This window comes from Pimephales promelas, chromosome 5 (assembly GCF_988280905.1).
Source record: "Pimephales promelas chromosome 5, fPimPro1.hap1.1, whole genome shotgun sequence".
Taxonomy (NCBI): Eukaryota; Metazoa; Chordata; class Actinopteri; order Cypriniformes; family Leuciscidae; genus Pimephales; species Pimephales promelas.
In genome coordinates this window covers 11973148-11994586 of record NC_142773.1, presented here as the reverse complement: position 1 = coordinate 11994586, position 21439 = coordinate 11973148, and the positions used below count along the sequence as shown (strand labels likewise).

At 37.9% G+C, this 21439-nt stretch overlaps 1 protein-coding gene across 4 annotated transcripts in view; it reads left to right on the top strand.

Moving 5' to 3' along the window:
- fgf12a (fibroblast growth factor 12a) overlaps positions 1-21439 on the top strand; it is a 117236-nt gene that overhangs the window by 23063 nt on the left and 72734 nt on the right. For 2 of the 4 annotated variants that reach the window (XM_089130980.1, XM_089130979.1), the window contains exon 2: positions 18295-18405. In XM_089130980.1, coding sequence (XP_088987106.1) covers positions 18295-18405 — 111 coding nt within the window. Of the gene's footprint in view, positions 1-7588; positions 8482-9434; positions 9483-18294; positions 18406-21439 lie in introns of those variants that run through there. The other 2 variants (XM_089130976.1, XM_089130978.1) reach the window with 2 other exon arrangements.

Genomic DNA, 21439 nt, shown 5'->3' with positions numbered 1-21439 from the left:
GTTAGTTCCGACTGATGATGCACAATGACAGTTGGTTATTGACACTCGAGGGCTGTTTTCCAAATCACACCCTTTACCCTCATTCACTATTCCCTAGTTGACTAATTTAGTCCATTTGACCGATTAAATAATTTCATAGTTAATTCAGTAAATTTTTGAAGTTAATTTTTGATGAACACCTGCTGTTAACAAGCAGAATCACTGAAAGAGGAACAAGAAGAACAGAATAAAAGAGATGAAATCAACTAAAGATAAAATACATTAAATCTCTTAATATCTTAGCAGTAGAGGATTAAACTCCACAAACAACATTACCGGCTTCACTTATACTAACCAGTTTTATTTTATTTCTGTCAGGCGTCTACAGAAGATCTTATTAAAAGGTGACAGAGGTTAAGATGTATTTTTATTTTCATTTGATGTTACCATGATTGTGATTGCTTTAGTTGGAGTTTTAACTCTTGAACATTAGTTTTTCTTTTGCTGTGTCTTTAAAATAGATTTGTAATGGCAAAACAGCTGAAAAAAAAGAAAAAAAAAACAGATCAGATGACAGTGACCGTTTGTTAAAGGTTACAGTCATCATCTAGTCAAGTCAAGTCAAGACACATTTATTTATATAACGCTTTTCACAATACAGATTGTATCAAAGCAGCTTCACAGTGATAACATGAAAGTAGTACAACACAGATCAAAAATATTGTTAAATATTAAATATTAAATAACCCCAACTAAGCAAGCCAAAAGCAAGGCGACAGTGGCAAGGAACCAAAACTCCATCAGATTGGATGGACCTTGGGAGAACCCAGGCTCAGTCAGGGGCCAGTTCTCTGGCTTACATTCATATTGTTTATATATAACTTTTTTTTTTTTTGAAGGAATGCTTGGTTGTCCACTGTATGATAGTGTAACGATGAGTCAGAAGCGTGCAGATCCATATGCAGTAAGTTTATTAAGAGTAGTCAGACAGGCAATGGTCAATGATCAGCATAAGACATAGAACAGATAATCCAGAGCATAAACGATACCAGGCAGATGTCAGGACAGGCGGCAATAATCAGAATCCAGAGATAACAGGCAAGGGTCAGGGCAGGCAGCAAACAGAGAATCTGAGTCTTAGAACAGTCACGGGTCAATACACAGGAAATCCAGATAACAGTAGAAACGCTCAGAAGTGTCGCCGGGGCAAAACAAGACTTCGCACTGATAGAGAGTCTGAGGGCTGTTTATATGGAGAGGTGAAATGAGGAACACCTGTGACGGTGATAAGACCTAGGTACGGGGCTTATGGGTAATGAAGTTCAATACTCAGGAGACGGAGCTCTGGGTTGAGCGGAGAGAGAGCCACAGAGGCGCGATTCGTGACAGATAGTATGTTACATATCTAAGGCACTGCCCTGACCAAAGAAAAAAAAAAGCACGCACAGTACAGAACATTTAAAGAAGCAGCAGTTTAACATATGAAGGTCCGGTCTAGATGAGTGTCTAAACATATTTGAGAAGATTACAGCATTAACATAAAGTATCGTTTTTCTGTGCCTATATTAAGATGTGGTCACATCACAGTTCAGCGAATGTTCACAGGCGAAATCTAGTCATTTCAATAGGAATCCACGTGATCTGAATTTCGCTCGAGGACGGAAAATTTCCTCAGATTTCACAACGGGTTCAAATCGGTCAGGGGGATTCCCTTTCTTTGACCAACAGAAAGCTGATGAGAGCTGTGCTTCATACATTGCTACACCATTGACAATCTAGTCAATCATATGACAATCATCTATAGTGGCCCCATTCACTGATCTCTTGTGTTGTCTCATTAGACTCGTTATTATGGTGTCATTATTGTGTTGTCTCATTAGACTCATAGTATTTTTGATTATGCCATCGCTGTGATTTTACAGATTGAGATCTATTGGAGTTTAGACAACCAGAAAATCTGAAAAACTTTATGCAGAACTTCTAGATCAGCCAAACACACACAGACATCAAGTGTGTGTTGTTGCTAAGTCATTGTTGTTGCTGTTACGTGTGACGTAGCAGTGTGTGACTAATGCTGACACGTGGTGTGATGACATCATCATTTCACAAAATGGATCTATTGGCCGCACACACAAGGGTGTCCCAAAACGCCAGATCCGTCTGAACGAAACGTCAATACAATACAAAATTTTTACGTATACAGCTAAACGCGTCTCTGTGTGGACAGGGTCTTTATGTTTTCTGTGACTGAACTCAGTTGTAGTTCTTGTGTTTCACTTTTTTATCTTCTTATTGTTCCTTTGTCCTTCAGTGATTCTGCTTGTTAACATCAGGTGTTCATCACTAATGCTCAGTTTTCAGTTAATTAATCACTAAATTATATAATTAACTTCAATGCTGCTTCAGTGTTACTCCAACACTCTGTAGTGTGGACACACAAGTGTTAATTTAAAACAGAAAGTTTTGCAGTGGGGTTAAAAGGGTTAAATGTGTCAAATTAAAAAAAAAAAAAAAACAGAGAGAAGCGTATTTTAACAGTAATCAACTGTGTAAATAAAACAGCTGCCAAATAGATTACCATAAAATCAAAGAAAAACAGTAATATATAATATATAATATATAAAGTCAAATGTACTATCAGTCAGATTTACTAAACGAAAGAAGTTAATTTCTATGAAAAAAGTTATGCGAAGTCAATAACTGATAAGGAGAGCAAATATTAAACTGAAGTGTTTTATGTGTTTTTGCATAAGATGATATAGGTGAGACCTGTTAGTTTAATTAATGAGTTTTGTGGGTCACCATTGCACTGTAGAGTGGAGCCTGTGCTTCAGTCAAAGATGAGCAGAGAAACACTAATGTTATGCTGCCTGTTGCTTTATTTAAAGTAATGCAGTAACAATGCAGTGACAGTCTCCTTACATTAGCACATACATGTGTGCTATTGTTTGCTAAATACAAACTGCATAGAACTTAGTTAAAGTCATATTTTTAATTAATTCTGTATTGATTTACACTATTATTGGTCGTTTGCAGTTTTATATTAAGCTATATAAATTCAGTGGACTCAAATTAAGTAAGTTCAGAGTACTATCAGTATAACAACTATTTTTAAATCCTGAATTGTTTGAAGCAGTCGGTTGATACAAGCTGAATTTTCATCATCATTGCTGTCTTTAGTGTCACATGATCCTTCAGAAATTATTCTAAAATGATGATTTGATGCTCAAAAAAATATTCATTATTATTATCAATGTTAAAAACAGTTGAGTAGCAGTTTTTTCAGGAATCTTTGATGGTTGTAAAGAACAGCATTTATTTGAAATAGAATATCTGAAATATGTAACTTTCTGTACTGTAACTTGACGAATAAAATTATTGATATTTTTTATTTCTTTCCCCCAAAATTTAAAATAAAAATTGTTACTTACCCCAAACTTTTGAACAGTAGTGTTTAATGTTAAACAAGCTTTTGATTTCAGATAAATGCTGTTCTTTTGAACTTCTATTCATCAAAGAATCCTGAAATAAAAATGTAAATAACTGTTTTCAACATGATAGTAACGAGAAATGATTATTGAGTATCAAATCATCATATTAGAATAATTTCTGAAGGATCATGTGACACTGAAGACTAGAGTAATGATGATGAAAATTCAGCTTTGATCACAGGAATAAATAACACTTTACTATATATTCATGTAGAAAACAGCCGTTTTAAAGTATAACAATTTCACAATATTACTGTTTTTGTTTTTTTTAATCAAATAAATGTAGCCTTGGCTAGGAGAGACTTCTTTTAAAAAACATTAAAAAATCGTACCAATCCAAAACGTTTGACTGATAGTTTGTTGTTGTTATTATTATTATTATTATTATTATTATTATTATGTTAGGAAATTCTTGTGAACATGCAATATACAGTATACTTGACTGATGCTGTTAAAACATTTCAGCACTGAACTGGTTGCTCTGTTCCCTCTGCATCATGGCGTTGATGTTTACATGTTATGCAGTGGGCATAAAATCATTAGCAATAAACATAGTTTGATAGTGTTATGGCATATTGCTGGCTCAGCTAATGGAACTGCATAATACACTCTCATCACAATAAAAGCTGATAGGTTGATGCCTTTTGCATTTTCATACTGTGAACACTAGGTGTCGATCTTGGACTGATGCTTTGTATCTCTCAGTTTGAATGTGGAATAGCTGGGCTTGATACCTGTAATAATGCCAGTGTTGGACTGTATGCCTTAGTTAAGCGATTCTTGATTATCTCTGTTTATTCAGTGTTGTGGTCAGTTATATCTCAGCTCCACTTCCGTATGGTTCAATTTGTAATTCAGAATTTGAACATTTATCATGGTGAATTCATATCTTGAGTTGTTACATCTCTTGAAATGCCACTAAGCTTTGTTCAGCTGGAAGAAACTCAAACCATATATTACAAGTGTCATTTGCATGTTGTTTTTGCTCTTATTTACTAACATCACCATCACTTATCAGAAATACTGCATGCTAACTGGAGATTAATTATTTGTTGCATTTCAGCAAAGGCATGGAAACACACACAAAGTGTTTGCCGCAACACTCATTAAATTCATATTCAGATAGGGATGTGAGTGTTATATAACTGAGCACAATTCGCAGAACACTAATGGATTTAGGTTATAGGCGCATTGTCATGGTCTGTTGAGTAAACCTGTCCTTAACACTTGCTGGCGATCAATATTAGTTAGGTTTTTAGGCAGAATTTTTGTAGTCCCAGAATTGCATGAGGAGCTCTCCTCCCCTGAGGTAATAAAAACAGCAGGTACTGTGACAAATGTCATGTACCATTCTGTCTCAAGAGCAGCTTTTGTGTCAGAGATTAATGAAAACAAAATGCTCTGTGTCATTCGTTCAGAAATAGGTACGTTTTAACTAATAGGGGACAACAACACTGTTGAAAATCGTCTCATCCATGACTTACATTACATTAAACAGCTTCAGAAATGTATGGTAATTTATATTACACAAGTCTTATCTATGCCATCTTCTTACTTTGTAAACAGATTCTCTATGGTATTTGAGGAATGGGTTATTCAGACCAAGTACCAATACAAGGAAGCACATCAGAGTGCCGCTGTACTTGAATGGCATTGTGTTAAGCCCATGTTGATGCAAGGAGATTGCTGGAAGTGAATTCTTAGTCCCACATTAAATTTGGAGGAGGATGAAAGAGCTCACTCCCAAAGCAGAGTGAATCTTTAATGCTGCTTTTCCGCAAGAGGCAAGAGGTTTTTCGTGTCCGATCCACGTGATCCACCCACTCAGCGCCCGCAATGTCAGAAACCCGTGTATCCCCCTAAATGGGGACATGACCCCCCCCCCCCCAACACACACACACACACACACACATACAGTAACAAAGTGCATTTACTAGAGTACTGTACTTAATCAAACTTATTTCAGGATTATTTTTTTCTGTAAACATGTGACTTAACTTAAAGGGATAGTTCACTTTGAAATTAATTTTTGATATGTTTAAGCTTACCTCAAGGGCATCCAAGATGTAGGTGTCTTTGTTTCCACAGTATTTCAATTTTTATATTTTTAGGTCAAACCGTTTGTGTCTATCAGTCATATAATGGAGGTCTATGGGGTCCACCACAAAGAGCATGCACAGAGAAGTCCAAATTAAACATGATTCAATGACTCGTAAATATAAGTACACATCGATGGCCTAAGACGAAAACAAGTGGTTTGTGTGAGAAAACGAACGGTATTTATATAGATTTTACCTCTTGTAACCACAGCCACATCCACACTTTGTGGCTGTGGTTACAAGAGATAAAAACGATATAAATACTGTTGGATTAATTTCAAATTGAACTATCCCTTTAAGACAAATATCATACTTTTCACTCCACTATATTTCTATAGTTTCGAAAGTCGGAACTATGTAGTAACTTTGAAAATCCGTGGATGATTTTTTTTCTTCTCTAAAACGTTATTATTGTTTTGCAGGTGACAGACAGCCTATGAATTATCACTTTTGTGTCATGTTACGTGTCGTGAAGTTCAGTGATTTCCCAGCATTTTTTTTTTTTTTTAACTCTGATCACTTGGCAAAATGGAAGATGGTTATACCTTGGCAGAGTATGTCCCAGTTTCTTGAAAATACTATTTTTGTTTTTAATGTTTGCTTTGTTCGCCTAAAACACATTGATTAAAGGTTCGGCAATGACGATTCACAAACAGTCTTGTCAACCATGTATCATTATTTCTTTCTGCATTACAAATATTCAAATGATCACAGAAGTACTTGAATAAAAGTCTGCAAAAAGTTTTTTTTTTTTTTTTTTTTTTTTTTTACAAAATGTGCCGAGAAGTGGGTCCCCAGGACCGGAGTTGAGGAACCCTGCTGTATCTCTTCAGTGAGACAAAGTCAAAGTATGACATAAGTGCAGCATTGTGGTGTTATAATTGCAATAGTTGGTGTTATTGGATAGGCCTACATTTCTAAAGTAGAACATCTCTACAGCGTGTTAACTTGTTACTAGTATTCTGCAGCAGTATAACCTTAACACGTTTCTACATCAGTGCTACTTGTCAGTGTGTGTGTGTATCGCTTTGTTCTATATCTACATAACATATTCATTTCTTTCCCGAACCAGCTCAACTAGAATTTTTCTAGCCCTCCCCATTCCCCAGCACCACCTGCCTAGACTAGATAAGGGGTTCTCCGTACTTTCCTTGCAGCAGCGCACAGTCTTTCCGTTGTATTTATGTACATGTTTCGGCAGTAGCCGTCACTTATACAGCAACATCAACATAGCAGATCTAGCCTGCCAAGACTTAACGTTTCATTCTTATCAGTAAATGCTGTTTAAATATCTTCTGAGGGTTGTCGTTATACATACATAATCAAACAGTATCTCACTGAAGAGCTAAGGTCTTCTAAAGCACTGGGTTTAAGAGGGTATTCATATGGGAGGGTAATCAGTAAGCTGGCTGCATTCCCGGCTTCTTCTTTTTTTTTGTCAGACGGGATAGCAGTTTGGAAATTTAGTAGGACATTTTTGTACAACAGTTAATGGATGAAAATGACATAGTCGTGTGAAAAAAAATGATTGCAGTGTGGGCGGTTAATGGATTGGATCAGCCAGACCTTAATATTATAGGCTGCCACATTAGCACCGAACACTGAACAATTACAACAGTGACAAACAGGAGGATGATCTTTATCATTAGTGTGTTTTTCAGGCCGAGTAGCCTAATATAAAGATGGATGGAGGGATACATTAACCACATATCTGGCGACAAGAGGCAATGACAAGCAGAATTTTAATTGAAATTGTTCCCTGTCACGGGATATGTCACGTTCAAACATACGTAATGAACCAGTGGTGACCATCTGTTGGACAATCCTCCTCTGCCAATTCATTAATGTATTTTATCTCCTTTACTTGTTCGCTCTCATTTACCGCTACAAATTCCTCATCCAAACCTCAATCACGTATGATTGCGTAGAGAGAGAGAGAGAGAGAGAGAGAGAGAGAGAGAGAGAGAGAGAGAGAGAGAGAGAGAGAGAGAGAGAGAGAGAGAGAGAGAGACCATTGACTGTCTCACTGTCAGTGTACCACAGGCAGCACTTGCCTCGATTTACATTGAACATTCCCTCGAATGGCTTCGCACGGATTAGCACAGTTCTCGTTGTGCTGGACACTTGACCTTTAAATTACAATTCGTTTTGAGCATAATAATAAATGTCGACGCGAGGAACAATGCCATGAACTCGACCAGAAGAACTATGAAGAGCTGTAAAATAATTTGGAGAGCGTTTAGTGAACTTGTAACTCACATTTACCACTCTAGTGCCTGAAAACGCGCGTTCTTGTGCCATGGGCTCCGTTTATTATCAGGATTTAAGCAAAGTTATGAGGAATGAAGTAGACATGTGAATCATGTAGCAGTCGCTTTGAGGTGGAATCACGCGTCTGCTGTCTTCGGCACCTGGAACACCTGCGTGACAGGTTATCCACGTTCACATAGGGCGTCTTTTTCATTTATCTGTATATATTTTTTTATTTTTTGCATTTAAGATGGAGAGCGGAAAATGTGCTTTATATAATTTCACCAGTAGATCGTCTGAGAAGAGGATGAGATTTCAGTCCTAATTTACAGGATCCTCTGGATTTTTTTTTTTCACGCAGGGAATCGGAATGAAATCTGTCTGAATTTAATTCCTTGTCGTTTTATACATTATTCTCAGTTATTGCGTTAACAGCTGCACGGGCTCGTTTTACTGACTTCTCGAGATGGCTGCGATCGCCAGTTCTCTGATCCGACAGAAACGCCAGGCGCGGGAATCCAACAGCGAGCGGGTCTCTACCTCCAAACGACGCCCCAGTCCCAGCAAAGACCCCCGCTCTATCTGCGAGCGACATTTTCTGGGGGTCTTCAGTAAAGTCCGCTTCTGCAGCGGCAAGAAAAGACCTGTTCGCCGGCGACCAGGTCAGTGCTGGATGCTTTTTAAGACTACAGCCCCCACCCGAAGCCTCTACCGCAGTCTTCAGATCCGCTGGAGAAACATATATCCTCCACTGTGTTTTATTGCAATGCAAACCCTCCCCAAAATCCCACCTGTTTCATAGCTCAAGTGTTGTCTATCGGTATTCAATCACCAAACGATTTGCCATCTTAACAATCTGAATGCACAAATCGTTTTATGTTTTTATATATATATAGCCTATATATATATATATATATATATTATTTATGTCATTACTGTTATCGATTAATTCAATGGTTGTCATTTTGATCAGAGGCTGTGCAAGTGTTAAAAATATCCATTTCTGAAAGAATGCAATTGACAAGTTTGCCCGTTATGTAGTGCAACAATGCAATTTTGTAATAGCTAGAATCCAGTGGCACTGCAGTGCACCAGGGCTTCCTTAGATGAAATGTTAAGTGGTAAATGTTTCCCTGATGAAAAATCCAGTGAACTGGCAAATGTATTTTTTGGAACATGAAAGAACCATCTTGAACCAGCGACAAACCAGCTACCTTGGTTGAGCTGGATTTTCAGCATAGACCAGCTAGAAACCACAAACACATTTACCAGCTGAAACTGTATTTTCCAACAGGGATTGCTTTACTGCAGTGTTGGGAGGGATTGTACAGTTAGTTTTATTAATGGACATGGTCTCACTGCCCACTGAACCACGCTATCGTCCTTTTTCGGCTCACGGAAAACGACACGAAGCGTGTTAAGCGATTAAAAACAACTATACAGCTTTCCTCTCTTCCTCCTCCTCCTTCAAAAAAAATAAAAATAAATAAAAATAAAAACCTTCTCATGATGTAGGACAAGCGCATACCCTCTTCCCGAAATATGTTCAGTTATTTGACGGCTATTGCTGTAGAATCTGTCTGTAAAAATGTTGTTTTTCCTTCTCCCCCGTAAGATGCGCCCTCGAAACCTCCACAGGTGTCCCGTAAGGGCGTCAGGCTAGGTCAGTAGCCTCCATCCATGTGCTGTGTCTTCCAGTTTCCCACCCCATTTCGTGCTCATGGGGGACTAGCTCCTGTCTAACGGCAGTCGCCGATGTCTGCCTTGTCCTTGTATTATGCTTCCGACTATTGTTCTATCTCTTTGTCTCTGTATTCTATTCTTTTTATGTATGTCTTACTGTCTTCTTTCTGGCTCTCCTTCCTTTTTTTTCTCCCTCCCCCCTTCCTTTACTCCCTCTGAGCCCTCTTTTTGGCCTCTCTATGTTTCTGTCCCCGTTTTCTGTCCCCTCCGTCTGTTTCCGTGCAGTGAGGCTCGTGTTTGCAATGTGCTGCTGATGTGTCATGTTTCTCTTGTCAGTCGTGGTGACTTAAGTAGTCAAGGTGACCATTCACCATTTCATGATCATGGCATCATCTATCAACACATCCGATTGTAACTGTTTCTGTTTCTGGAATGAGGCAATATGGACATGTGGTTCAACAGAATTATAATGTATTTGCATTGTTTGGGAAATGCAAACAGTGTTGACAAAAATGTGACATGCGTTATCTTAGGTGAAAAGACACACGCTTATACATTAAGTGCATATAATTGCTACATGAGTAGAGACATGCATGTACACGAATCTCACAGAATATGTCTGGAACATGTCCAAGTCATATTTGACCCCAAAAATGTAATAAGAAATTTCAATGTTTGTTTGTTTTTTTACATCGTGACATTATTTTTAATGCCTCCAAATGTCTTATTTTTAAGGCAAAAAAGCATCCTCATAATGTCAAAAAAATCCCATGTTTCATCAATTATTATTATATTATAAATTATGTACACATCATTCATATTTGCAGATCAAAATCTTATTTCATGGTAACAATATATAGTTATGTGCAAAAGTCTTAGGCACGTTTGTATTTCCACCCCAAATAAATGGTTTTAAGCCTGTTATTTATATATTTGGTCATAGTGTGTTAGTAGGAAATATCAGTTTATATTTCCAAACATTTCTTTTGCCATTAAATATTATAATTCAGTGAGATTTTTGTATGCACAAGGAGTCACAAGAAACAGAAAAAACTGAGACAGAAAAAATCCAGAACTGCGGCAATGTCTCCAAGATATGATCCCGGACAGACTCGATGATGGTAAGATCAGATCTCCATGTGGATCAGACAGGCTGATGTCAGACTCCTTGTGCTTACAAAAAAAATAACTCACTGGATTATTACAATTAGTGGCAAGATCAATGTTTGGAAATATCATACTGACACACTACAGCAAACGATATAAATAACTTGTCTTAAAACTATTTTATTGAGGTGAAAATACTAACTTGCCTAAGACTTTTGCACATGATATATTATCATCAACCACAAAGAGAGCAGCAGGTACTGAACTAAAAAAAAAAAAAAAAAAAAAAAAAAAAAAAAAACGAGATAGTTGATGAAACAATTAAGTAAATATTTGAGTGATGATTGAGCATTATTGAAGACACCTGATGGTAGCACAATTACTGAAGGGGAAAACCGGAATGTTTGAGTCACCATTATGGTGATCAGTGTTTGTTATAGTTGGCCTCTTGACTCTCACATCATTAACTTTATTTTGTTTGGCTGCTGTACATGTATTATAACAGTCAGATAAATGAATAGAAAAGGTGATCTGATGGTGTTGGTTATGTTTTAACATAATCTATATTTCACAATCATTTGACCTGAATCACTCAACTCATATAGAACCCAATTTCTAAGTTTCAATCAATTTTAGCCATGAAATCCAAATGATCTAATCAATAAAAATAAAGACATTTTCCATATATATGTAGGAACACATAGACATCGGGATTTAGCATATGAATCTCAGCAACATACATATCACCTCTTAACAGAAGCTTATTATTTATTCATGCAGCAATGCATGATGGGAGCCATGAATGAGTTTTGATTGGTGGCACCCAGAATGCACTGCAACATGCTTTATTATTCAAGTCAAGTCACATTTATTTACATAGCGCTTTTCACAATACAGATTGTATCAAAGCAGCTTCACAGTGATAACATGAAAGTAGTACAACACAGATCAATAATATTGTTAATATTAAATAATAAACAGATAATTGTCACCATTGTTGAGATTCAAGCAGCCAAACAAAATTTTGTTAATGACGTTAATGATGTGAGGGTCAAGAGCCCAACACATACCGATAACCATAATGGTGACTTGCAAATTTCGGTTTTCTCTTTCAGTGAATTGCTTGTTACCATCAGATGTCTTCAATAATGACCAAATCATCCCTCAATTATTCACTTAATTATCTCATTGACTTTAACACTGCTTCATTGCTTTAAAATTACCTAATTCCATAATGTTGCAGTTACATGAACAATTATGGTTGTTTAACATAACCCAGTTATGTGAAGCCTGTTGACTTAAAAAAGTTAATTAAAGCTAACATATTTTTTGAGTGTGTACAAAAGCCTTGTTCATACTTTCACCTGGCTCTGTAGCTTGAGCCTCCTCTGACTGTCCTGTCCAAATGGACGAGGCGTTTAAACTTGACACACTTGACATTGTACTATTCTTTGAAACGACAAGGGGCGACTCTGAGTAGTTTTCTTCTAAACCACCTGGAAGCAGCGTGAGAAGCAGCACACATGTGATGTGGCAATGTTTGTTTTTATTACAACCGCTTAAGACTCAGTGGATTCGTTTTTTTTTTTTTTTGAAGGGAATGCGCCCCCATATAGCTAAATTCATCTATGTCTGCGCGAATCATTTTAAACTAGATTGCTTTGTAAATGAGGGTCAATGCAAAATGACAAATGTGTTAACTTATATTTGTTTACACTCGCAATAAAATACAACATTGTGCTTTTGTCAAACAAATTCGTGCGTGTTTTGAGTGAGTTTCTTTCCTGTTTATGCTCGCCAGCCATAATCTCCGTCGTTGTTAGGACAAAAGCTTAGTATTCTCACATCCATGGAGTCTAATGACGGGTATAGTGTAAAATCCGGATTTAACTGAACATCCGGCACGATTTTTCATCCATTGACCCAGCAGGAGATGATCATTTTCACTTTATAGCACGAAACTCATTTCACTTCATTCAACTCTTATTGCTTCTTCTAATGTTTTACCCTAAGCAATGGCGCCGGGTCGGCAAATGCCCGTATGTTGTGACGTCATGTGGGAACTACTGTATGTATAGACGCGATGGAAACTAAACAATCAAATTACACTTCAAATAATTTTTTGCCATTTTAGGTAGTTTAGCGTGATATCAGTTTATCACGCTGATTTAAGTTTAAGTGTTCGGTTTATTTTGAAACTTAGTCTTAGTTAGTTATTTGATGGTATTAAAATGGGAATGTGAAGCCATGATTGACAGCTGTGATTGACTAACCTGGCCCTAGCCAGATGAATTTCGCTCCGCCTAGCTCCACTCATCCATCTGGAACCGATCCATTGAAATGGCGTTTCAGAAGGCTGGGTCTTATCAAAAATCCTTGCATATGATTGGATAAGCCACTTGTCTGTCATCTTTATTGACGTGCTATTTCAACCACTCACACCGAAGCCAACCCGTGACGCTAATGAGAGCGACGCAACTGAAATATTAGGAAATATTAAATGAAACAATATTAGGTAGATTGGACAACACGGATGAAATAGCAGCATCAATGTTAACGCTTGCTTCCTCGATGCGAGCCGCCATTGTTGTCTGAATAAAAACAGTCTCACGGTCGCTTCTCCACTACGTCACATCTATGAAACTCCCGCCCTGCGTCCTGATTGGCTAAGCCATAAAGTTGGTTGGAGAAATCACTCTCAATGGAAGAGGTTCCAGATGGATGTGAGTGAAGCTAGGCGGAGCTAAGCGGAACGACATTCATCTGGCTAGGGCCAGGTTAGTGATTGACAGCTTCTTTAAACAAAGTATAGCCTAGAAATCTACACGCACCCTAGCGGCAGCAAAAATTATTTTGCAGCAAAGTGTAGCAACTCTTCATAGACATTTTAGCTGGAAAACCCCAAATCTGGTAGGGCCAATCACATAGTGTATAGAGTCGGCGGGCGGGTTTAACATAATGACGACAGAGTGGAGACGGTCAGAGCAAGCTCGGACATATCAGAGAATGTCTAATTGAAGATAACAGCAGAAAGGCAGATGGGAAATAATTAGCATAGCTGATGTTCATAATGATTTCCATTATACGTGAGTCGGTGTTAGAAAACCACTATCTCACAAACTCTCTGCAACCCAAACTCTCCGCAACCCAACCATACGCGCCGACCCGTTTGTCTAGAAGGCTGTCGAGCCCCACTGGTGCGTTAAGCAGTTTCAGTGGCAAACGGTTCCGTATGGCATAACAGAGGACTAGAAGGTAAGCATTATGTGAATGCTTGACTAAAGAGATGTGTCTTTAATCTAGTTTTAAACTGTGTCAGCGAGTCAGAGCCTCGGACCGTATCTGGAAGGCTATTCCAGAGTTTTGGAGCTAAATGCGAGAACACCCTCCCTCCTTCACTGGACTTTGATATCCTAGGAATGACCAGAAGCCTTGAATTTAGTGATCTTAAGGAACACGCTGGATTGTAGGGCGAGAGAAGGTCCGTTAAGTACATAGGAGCTAAACCATTTAGGGCTTTATAGGTTAGTAGTAGTATTTTGTAGTTGATACGGAACTTAATAGGTAACCAGTGTAGAGATGATAAAAACGGTGTTATATGATCATATTTTCTTGACCTAGTAAGAACTCTAGCAGCTGCATTTTGTACTAACTGTAGCTTGTTTATTGAGGATGCAGGACAACCGGCTAATAAAGCATTACAGTAATCTAGTCTCGAGGTCATGAATGCGTGAACTAATTTTTCTGCATCAGAAATAGATAGCATGTTACGTAGCTTAGCAATGGTGGAAAAAGGCTGTTCTTGTAACATATGAAATATGATTTTCGAAAGACAAGTTGCGGTCTAGTATAACACCCAGGTCTTTTACTGTAGTGGATAAAGTAACAGGACATCCGTCTATATTAAAGTTGTATTGTAAGAGGTTTTGTGAGTAGTTTTTTGGACCAATACGTAATACCTCCGTTTTATCTGAATTTGATAGCAGGAAACGCGTCATCCAGCATTTTATATCTTTGAGACGCTCTGTCATTTTAGATGAGTTAGTGTTTTCATCTGGTCATGATGAAATATATAATTGAGTGTCGTCAGCGTAACAGTGGAAATTAGTTCCATGTTTTCTTATAATATTACCAAGTGGCAGCATATATTGAGAATACCAGAGGGCCTAAAACCGATCCTTGCGGTACTCCATAGTCTACTGACGTTATCTTTGATTTTTTCCCATTTAAACAGACAAAATGATAAAGGTTCGATAAGTACGATCTAAACCAGCTTACAGGTGAAATACCTAAGATTTTTGCATTCAAATATCCCAAAATCACAAGGCTAGTGTTATATATTTAGTTATGATGATAACTCTCAATATTCCAAATGTTTCAAACAATGTTTAAATCGCGAGAAAATTGAGATTTTAACCAAGGAAACGGGGCGTATGAGCAGGGGTGAGCTGGGAGTCGCCAGTCAATCGCGTCATATCCGCTCGGTTTCCGCTCGTACTACGTGTAGTCCTGGACAAATGCGGTAGTTGTAGTTGTGCGTTAGCGTCTATCAAGCAACAAACGTCAGCTTGTTTAGCGCATTTGTTATGGAATGGAGCACAATTATTCTTTTCATTTATTCTCGGAATGTGAACTGTTGGCTGTAAAGGGGGTCACACACCGGACGAGAAGCGTCGCGCCACGTTTAGGACAACTCCACAGTAACGTTATCGAACACCGGACGCGCACTTTCTCATCAGTGTATGGCCAGCAATATTGTTATGTTTAATGACAGGAAATGAAGATAATGTCTGTTCTATGTTATGATTGTATTGTACAATTAAATACAATCGTTGCTGAGTTTGCATTCTGAAAACTTTACCTCAGAGCATCCGTTCACTGAATGAATTGAGAATCTCATCTGAAAAATCTAATAATAACATCAGCAATTGTCATTCAAGCAGCTGATTTCTGTAAATGACTGCAAAACTAAATGCATATTGCAGCATAGGGCGAAGTCAGGATCCATTAGCAACGATTTGAGACAAAATAATTAAAATTGTATATAAAACTATGTAAATGGCGCTCTGTGGCGCAGCAAGATTTTGAACAAGGTCCTGAGGCGTTGTTGCTGGGCGCCGCGGACAGACGCCGAATGGCGCTGCCGGTATGTGTAACGTTACACTTATAGATAATAATGTTTTCGAATTTTAAAGATGTGGCGCGACGCGGCGCTGCAGCTTCTCGTCCGGTGTGCGACCCCCTTAACGTTAATTTTGTGAAACTGTAGCTGTGGTTGAATACTTACACGACATGACAAGATGTGTCAAATGTACATTAAACTGATTTTTTATTTTTATAAAGTTACCAAGGAGGACCAGCCACGTCAACTCCTTGCAAGAGACCTGCCCCTTCAAACCCTCTCCACCATAGCTTCGTCCAGTGACTCGTACAGTAACTAATTTACTTTTAAACCTGACTTTTCTTGCGGTTATTTCAGTTTAATGAAAAACAAGCATGTCATTAAACGCAACGTTTATAGAAATCGAACTTTACCTCATCCATGACAACTAATTTTCTATTCCCGTCTGACTGATTTATCCACGGTGGAGTTGAAAACAACAGTTCCTCCACGTCGTCATCAAGCAAAGCCGTTGTTGTTGTTTTGAATGTAGCGCCCTCTAGCGGCATCTAAATCTTAGGTATTGCAGCTTTAATGCCTGTCCCTGAATACCAGTGTAGTTTTGTAGTCGATCCAAGAGTATTTTATGATCTATAGTGTCGAACGCAGCGCTAAGATCAAGTAGGACTAGTATTGAGATACAGCCTTGGTCAGAAGCTAAAAGTAAATCATTTGTAATTTTAACTAGCTTTTAACTGTAACTGTAGCTTTTAACTGTAACTGTAACTTTTAACTAATTTTAATAAAGGCTTTACTCCGTGTCGGACCTCGCACGGACCTCTCCCGAATCATCTCCAGCAAGCAATACTACTCCGCCTCCGTTTCCCTCGTAAGCTGATATTAGTATTTAAACATTCTCTATGATATTATTTGTTTAATGACACACTGTCTCTTTCTCTCTCATACACACACACACTGTCTCTTTCTCTCTCACACATATGTAGGTTATAAACTCTTTAGACTTTTAATGATTAATGTTTTATTTTTAAAGTTTGTGGGTCGTGTAAAAAACAAAAAAATCCCTTATTTTGGGGATGGATTCCGGGAAATCTCCCTTATTTTCAATGTTCAATGTTGACAGCTGGACTGGATACGGTAAAAGTTTAATATATCAACTTGCTCCGCTGAGTACGTCACCTTCTTCGTTGCTCTGATTGGGTTTAGCGCTATCCAATTGCGTGCAGAGGGAATTAGAAAGACAACCGTTTATCCCGCCCCTCGGATTGAGCCCTGTCAATGATGAGTTTCCAGACCTAACATCTTGATGTAGGTCTGGCATGCCAGGCTAAACAAAGTAGTCACTGAGGCACCAACGGACTGTAATTAAACTAAACTATACCTGTTCTATCCTTCCTGATCTCATGGCAATTTGAAAATTTTTTACGCGTTGTCCAATTCGTATGCATTTATACGAATGACCTACCCCTTTAATCTGCCCCTAAACCTACCCATCTCTGGCGTTAAGACAAATCGTATGAATTTGTACGAATTAGCCACCTCATACAAATTCTTACAAATGATTGTGAGATTGTGAGATTGTGATTGTAGCGTTGTATCTCCATGCAGCATATTCTCTGGCTCTTGTAGGCATCATTGTCCGACTCCGGTTCAAACATATAAGGCTGAACACCGCTACTGACAGTTTCTGACAGTTTCAGTGCGTCATATTGTCATGTTTTGTTGTTTTATAAGTTCTTGAAGCTCTGCCCTCTTCTTGAAAGGGGCCAGGAGCAGCAACTCATTTCCATTTAAAAAAAATGTCACTGTGGAGAAAAATACGTCTAATTAGTCCTTAAAATTCTTAAATTTCTTAATTCGGGGAAATTATAACCTGGACATGTTTGCAAGAGATAGATTCACACACATGTGTTAAACCCAAAACTTTTTTCCCCAGGTATAGTCATGTCCTATGTGGCCCCTATACTCCAGTCTTTTTTATAGAGGTGTGGATTCCGTATGTGATTTAGTAATGTTCTTCCTGATGGATGCAGGCAGGCTCGTTTGTGTGATTGATGGCCCTTCCAGCCTGTCTGAGATTCTGGGGCCGCAGTGGATAGATGAGGCCCATGATGAATAGCTGATCATGACCATCATGGACATTCAATACTCTTCTGAGCTCTGGTCTTGAAAGCTGTGGGACTTTGCATGCCAGGTCATCCACGTGGCCCTCTTCACTCCTCACCTCTCAGGCCTGCCTCTAAACATTTACTGTACCCGCTTGTACAGATCACCGCTTCATCAGAAAACACCTGTTATGGCTACAGCTGGCCTTCTAAACGCCAGGTGTCCATAGTGAAACTGATTAATGAGGTCGCAGAAACAAATGTGCAGAGCTTTGTAAACACAGCCATTCACAAATACATGCACTATCACCGGATAAGAAGTCAAGAACTTGTTTTAAATTCTTAATTGTTTTTTTTTCTGTTAACATGTTGTTGTTTTTTAACAAAATTTTGCAATGTGTTGGGGTGGATTCTGATAAAAATGTGGGTTTGGGACGGGGCTGTGTGTTTATTTGTTCCAGAGCCGCAGCTGAAAGGCATTGTGACACGACTGTTCAGCCAGCAGGGTTTTTACCTGCAGATGCAGCCAGACGGAACCATCGATGGCACCAAGGATGAGAACAGCGACAACAGTGAGTGATTGGAACTGCACCAAATGTGCAGCGCATACACACTAATGTACCACACTAATTGCATTTAGACCGTTGTTGTACATTTTACTTCAACATCCCTCAGGGTTGGCTTATTTATGAAGTTCTGTTTCTGAAAAGTGTGTTGTGTGTGTGTGTGTGTGTGTGATGAAATAGGCTTTTCAGCAAAATGTCAACGGTAAAACAATCTTTAAACACAACAATTCAAAAAGGTAACAAAAATATCAAACTATTGATTGATTCGGCACTAACTGTAATTAATTAACTGTAGAAAAAGGTTTAAACATAAAAAACATGTGACAACTAACCTGACCTGAATTTTTTTGGGGAAAAAGAAACCTTAAAAATCTTCATTATATAGCTGACTTTAGACTGAATGTGTCCTTCACAGCTATAACTAATATGAATAATTATACCAGACATCTGTTCTGGCAAGCATTTGTATAATTTGACTTTTCTCGTATTGAAAATCTTATTGTTTGTCCTACAACTGTTGTCTTTTTCATATGACAAATGTTAGATTTTGATTATTTCTACAAATACATATTTCTTAGATTATTTAAATGCACACCATCAGTGAGAATTAAATGACATAATTGTTAAGGGGATATTTGCTACTGGTAATATATTATTGCTCTAATCATGAAAGAGCATTGTTATTTTAATGTTTCAATTCAAATGAATTTGAATCGTTTTGAATGCAAATTATTATTCAATGGCAAGTGCTGATGAGTTGAGTGAGATCAGAACTGTTACAACGTACCGGAAGGGCAATCCCACTTAACCAGGTTTGCAGCACTTCTCTATTGCCGGCACTCTTTCTATGAGTCATCCTTTTCTGCAGGGCTGTCTAACAAAGGGAATATACTCGTGGCCCATAATGAGAGTGGTTAAACGCAGTGGTGGAATGTAACGAAGTACAAATACTTCGTTACTTTACTTAAGTACATTTTTCACGTATCTTTACTTTACTTAAGTAGAATAAATAGTGCCTACTTTTTACTTTTACTTCGTTACATTTTGCAGCAATTATTATACTTTCTACTCCACTACATTTCTACAACTTCTGTTACATTTTCGTTACATTTCCTGATCAGTTTATCCCCTGCCAAAACGTAATCTGACCGTCCGTTCGTTGCACGTTTGTCTCACCAGTGACGTTTGGTTGCCATAGATACAGTATATCAACCCGGTCACACTAAATGCGTCTCACACGCAGTGTGTTTATCATGCAACTCATACGCGAAAATTTGTTTTTACGTGCATAGGAAACACACCGTGTGTAATATATGTTTGGTTTGGTTAGGATTATGGCAAGCCAAGAGGTTCAGAATTACACCATAAATGAATCGCGTTTACTGCCAATAGTAAGGATAAGCATGATATTGTCTAATTGCAAGCTTGTTTCAGAAATGGTGACATTTTTTTCCATCATTATTGAACATCATTATAGGAGTAGGCTATTAGGTTGAATGAGTTAGAATTAAATGTTTTATTAATCATTAGAAAATAGACATTAAGATAATAAATTGTTATGCAAGTACTTTTACTTTTAATACTTAAAGTACATTTAAAATAAAGTACTTTTTACTTTTTACTTAAGTATGGTTGTCATTGTGTTACTTCTACTTTTACTAAAGTAAATATTTATCTGGGTATTTGTACTTTTACTTAAGTACTGAGATTCAGTACTTCCTCCACCACTGGTTAAACGTGTGAATTGTATGCATTTCTACAGTTTGTGTTGTTTGTGAAAGACCCGACTGCCTAGGATATCCATGGAGTCGTGCTAAAGTATTTACATTGCTTATTTATTAAAGAAAGAAAAAACTTTTGCATGAACATTAGTTTCACTATGGGTATTAAACTTTTACTCCAATGCCCTTTCTGAACTGACAAACAGTGCCCTCTGAGGGAACAGCTTCTGTTCTCAAATGAACTCTCCATGGCCATGTAGGTCACTCCTGTCCCCTTAACATCATCTGTGTCCAGAACAGACGTTTGGTGTAAAACAGAGAACTTCTTAAAATCCTCTAAAAACTAGCAAAAGTGGATTCACTTGCGCCTGGTGCTTTATAGGCCATGCGCTATATAAGCACCAGGCTTATATAGCGCATGCTTGAGTCTCTTTCGCTAATACAGTAATTGTATTAAGTTCTCACACAAAACCACAGTTGGATTCACAGCAGAATTCATACCCTTGTTGTAATGTTGATAAAAATCAACTCATTCCAAAGGAGCAGGATGCATATAATGAGCAATTACCATAACACACGCCCACATTTCCATATAAGGGCTTTCTGCATAACTTCTCCTGTCCCGCCATCCATCAGTTTGTGGTTAGATTAATTGCAATTTACCATGAAATTCAGATTGAATTCTTCAAATATAAGGTTATAAATTTTGATTGAAATAATAATAATAATAATAATAATAAAAATAAACAGGTCACCAGGAGTTTGTGATTTTTGCATTTGTGTGGTTATACTTTTTAAAGAATTTTATGATAAAAAAAAAAGTGTGAACCCATAATGAATTGTGAGATCTGCATGAAATATTCATGCGCTGCCTTTACACACAGTTCGTGGATAAGAGGACCTTACTGTTATTTCATATCTATTCATATCCACCATCTACCCTTTTGGAGTGCTACAGGGAAATGGGAGTGCATGTCTTTTTTTATGTCTCTGAGAAAGTGGAGACTTTCAGAGAATTCAAGCGTTCTGTTTGCAGATTGAAAATAAGGTGAGATGGAAGAAAGCTGAAGGGAGCTACTGGAATATCCTCGAGCTGTTCTTTAACTCAGCTGAACGGAGATGTCCTTTCCACCTCTAATCCTTGCATTTATCTGTCAGTCTGTTCCACAGGCAGAGATCAGTAAACTGCAGTTAATAATTTAGCGAGCAAAATCTAAAGTTTTTTCCTCTCCATTTTTAACTATGGGCAGGCTTGATAGAGAAGGCGAGCAGAGGATAGTGGCTTGTAGTGCAAAGGTTTTTTAATAAATGTTTTTTAA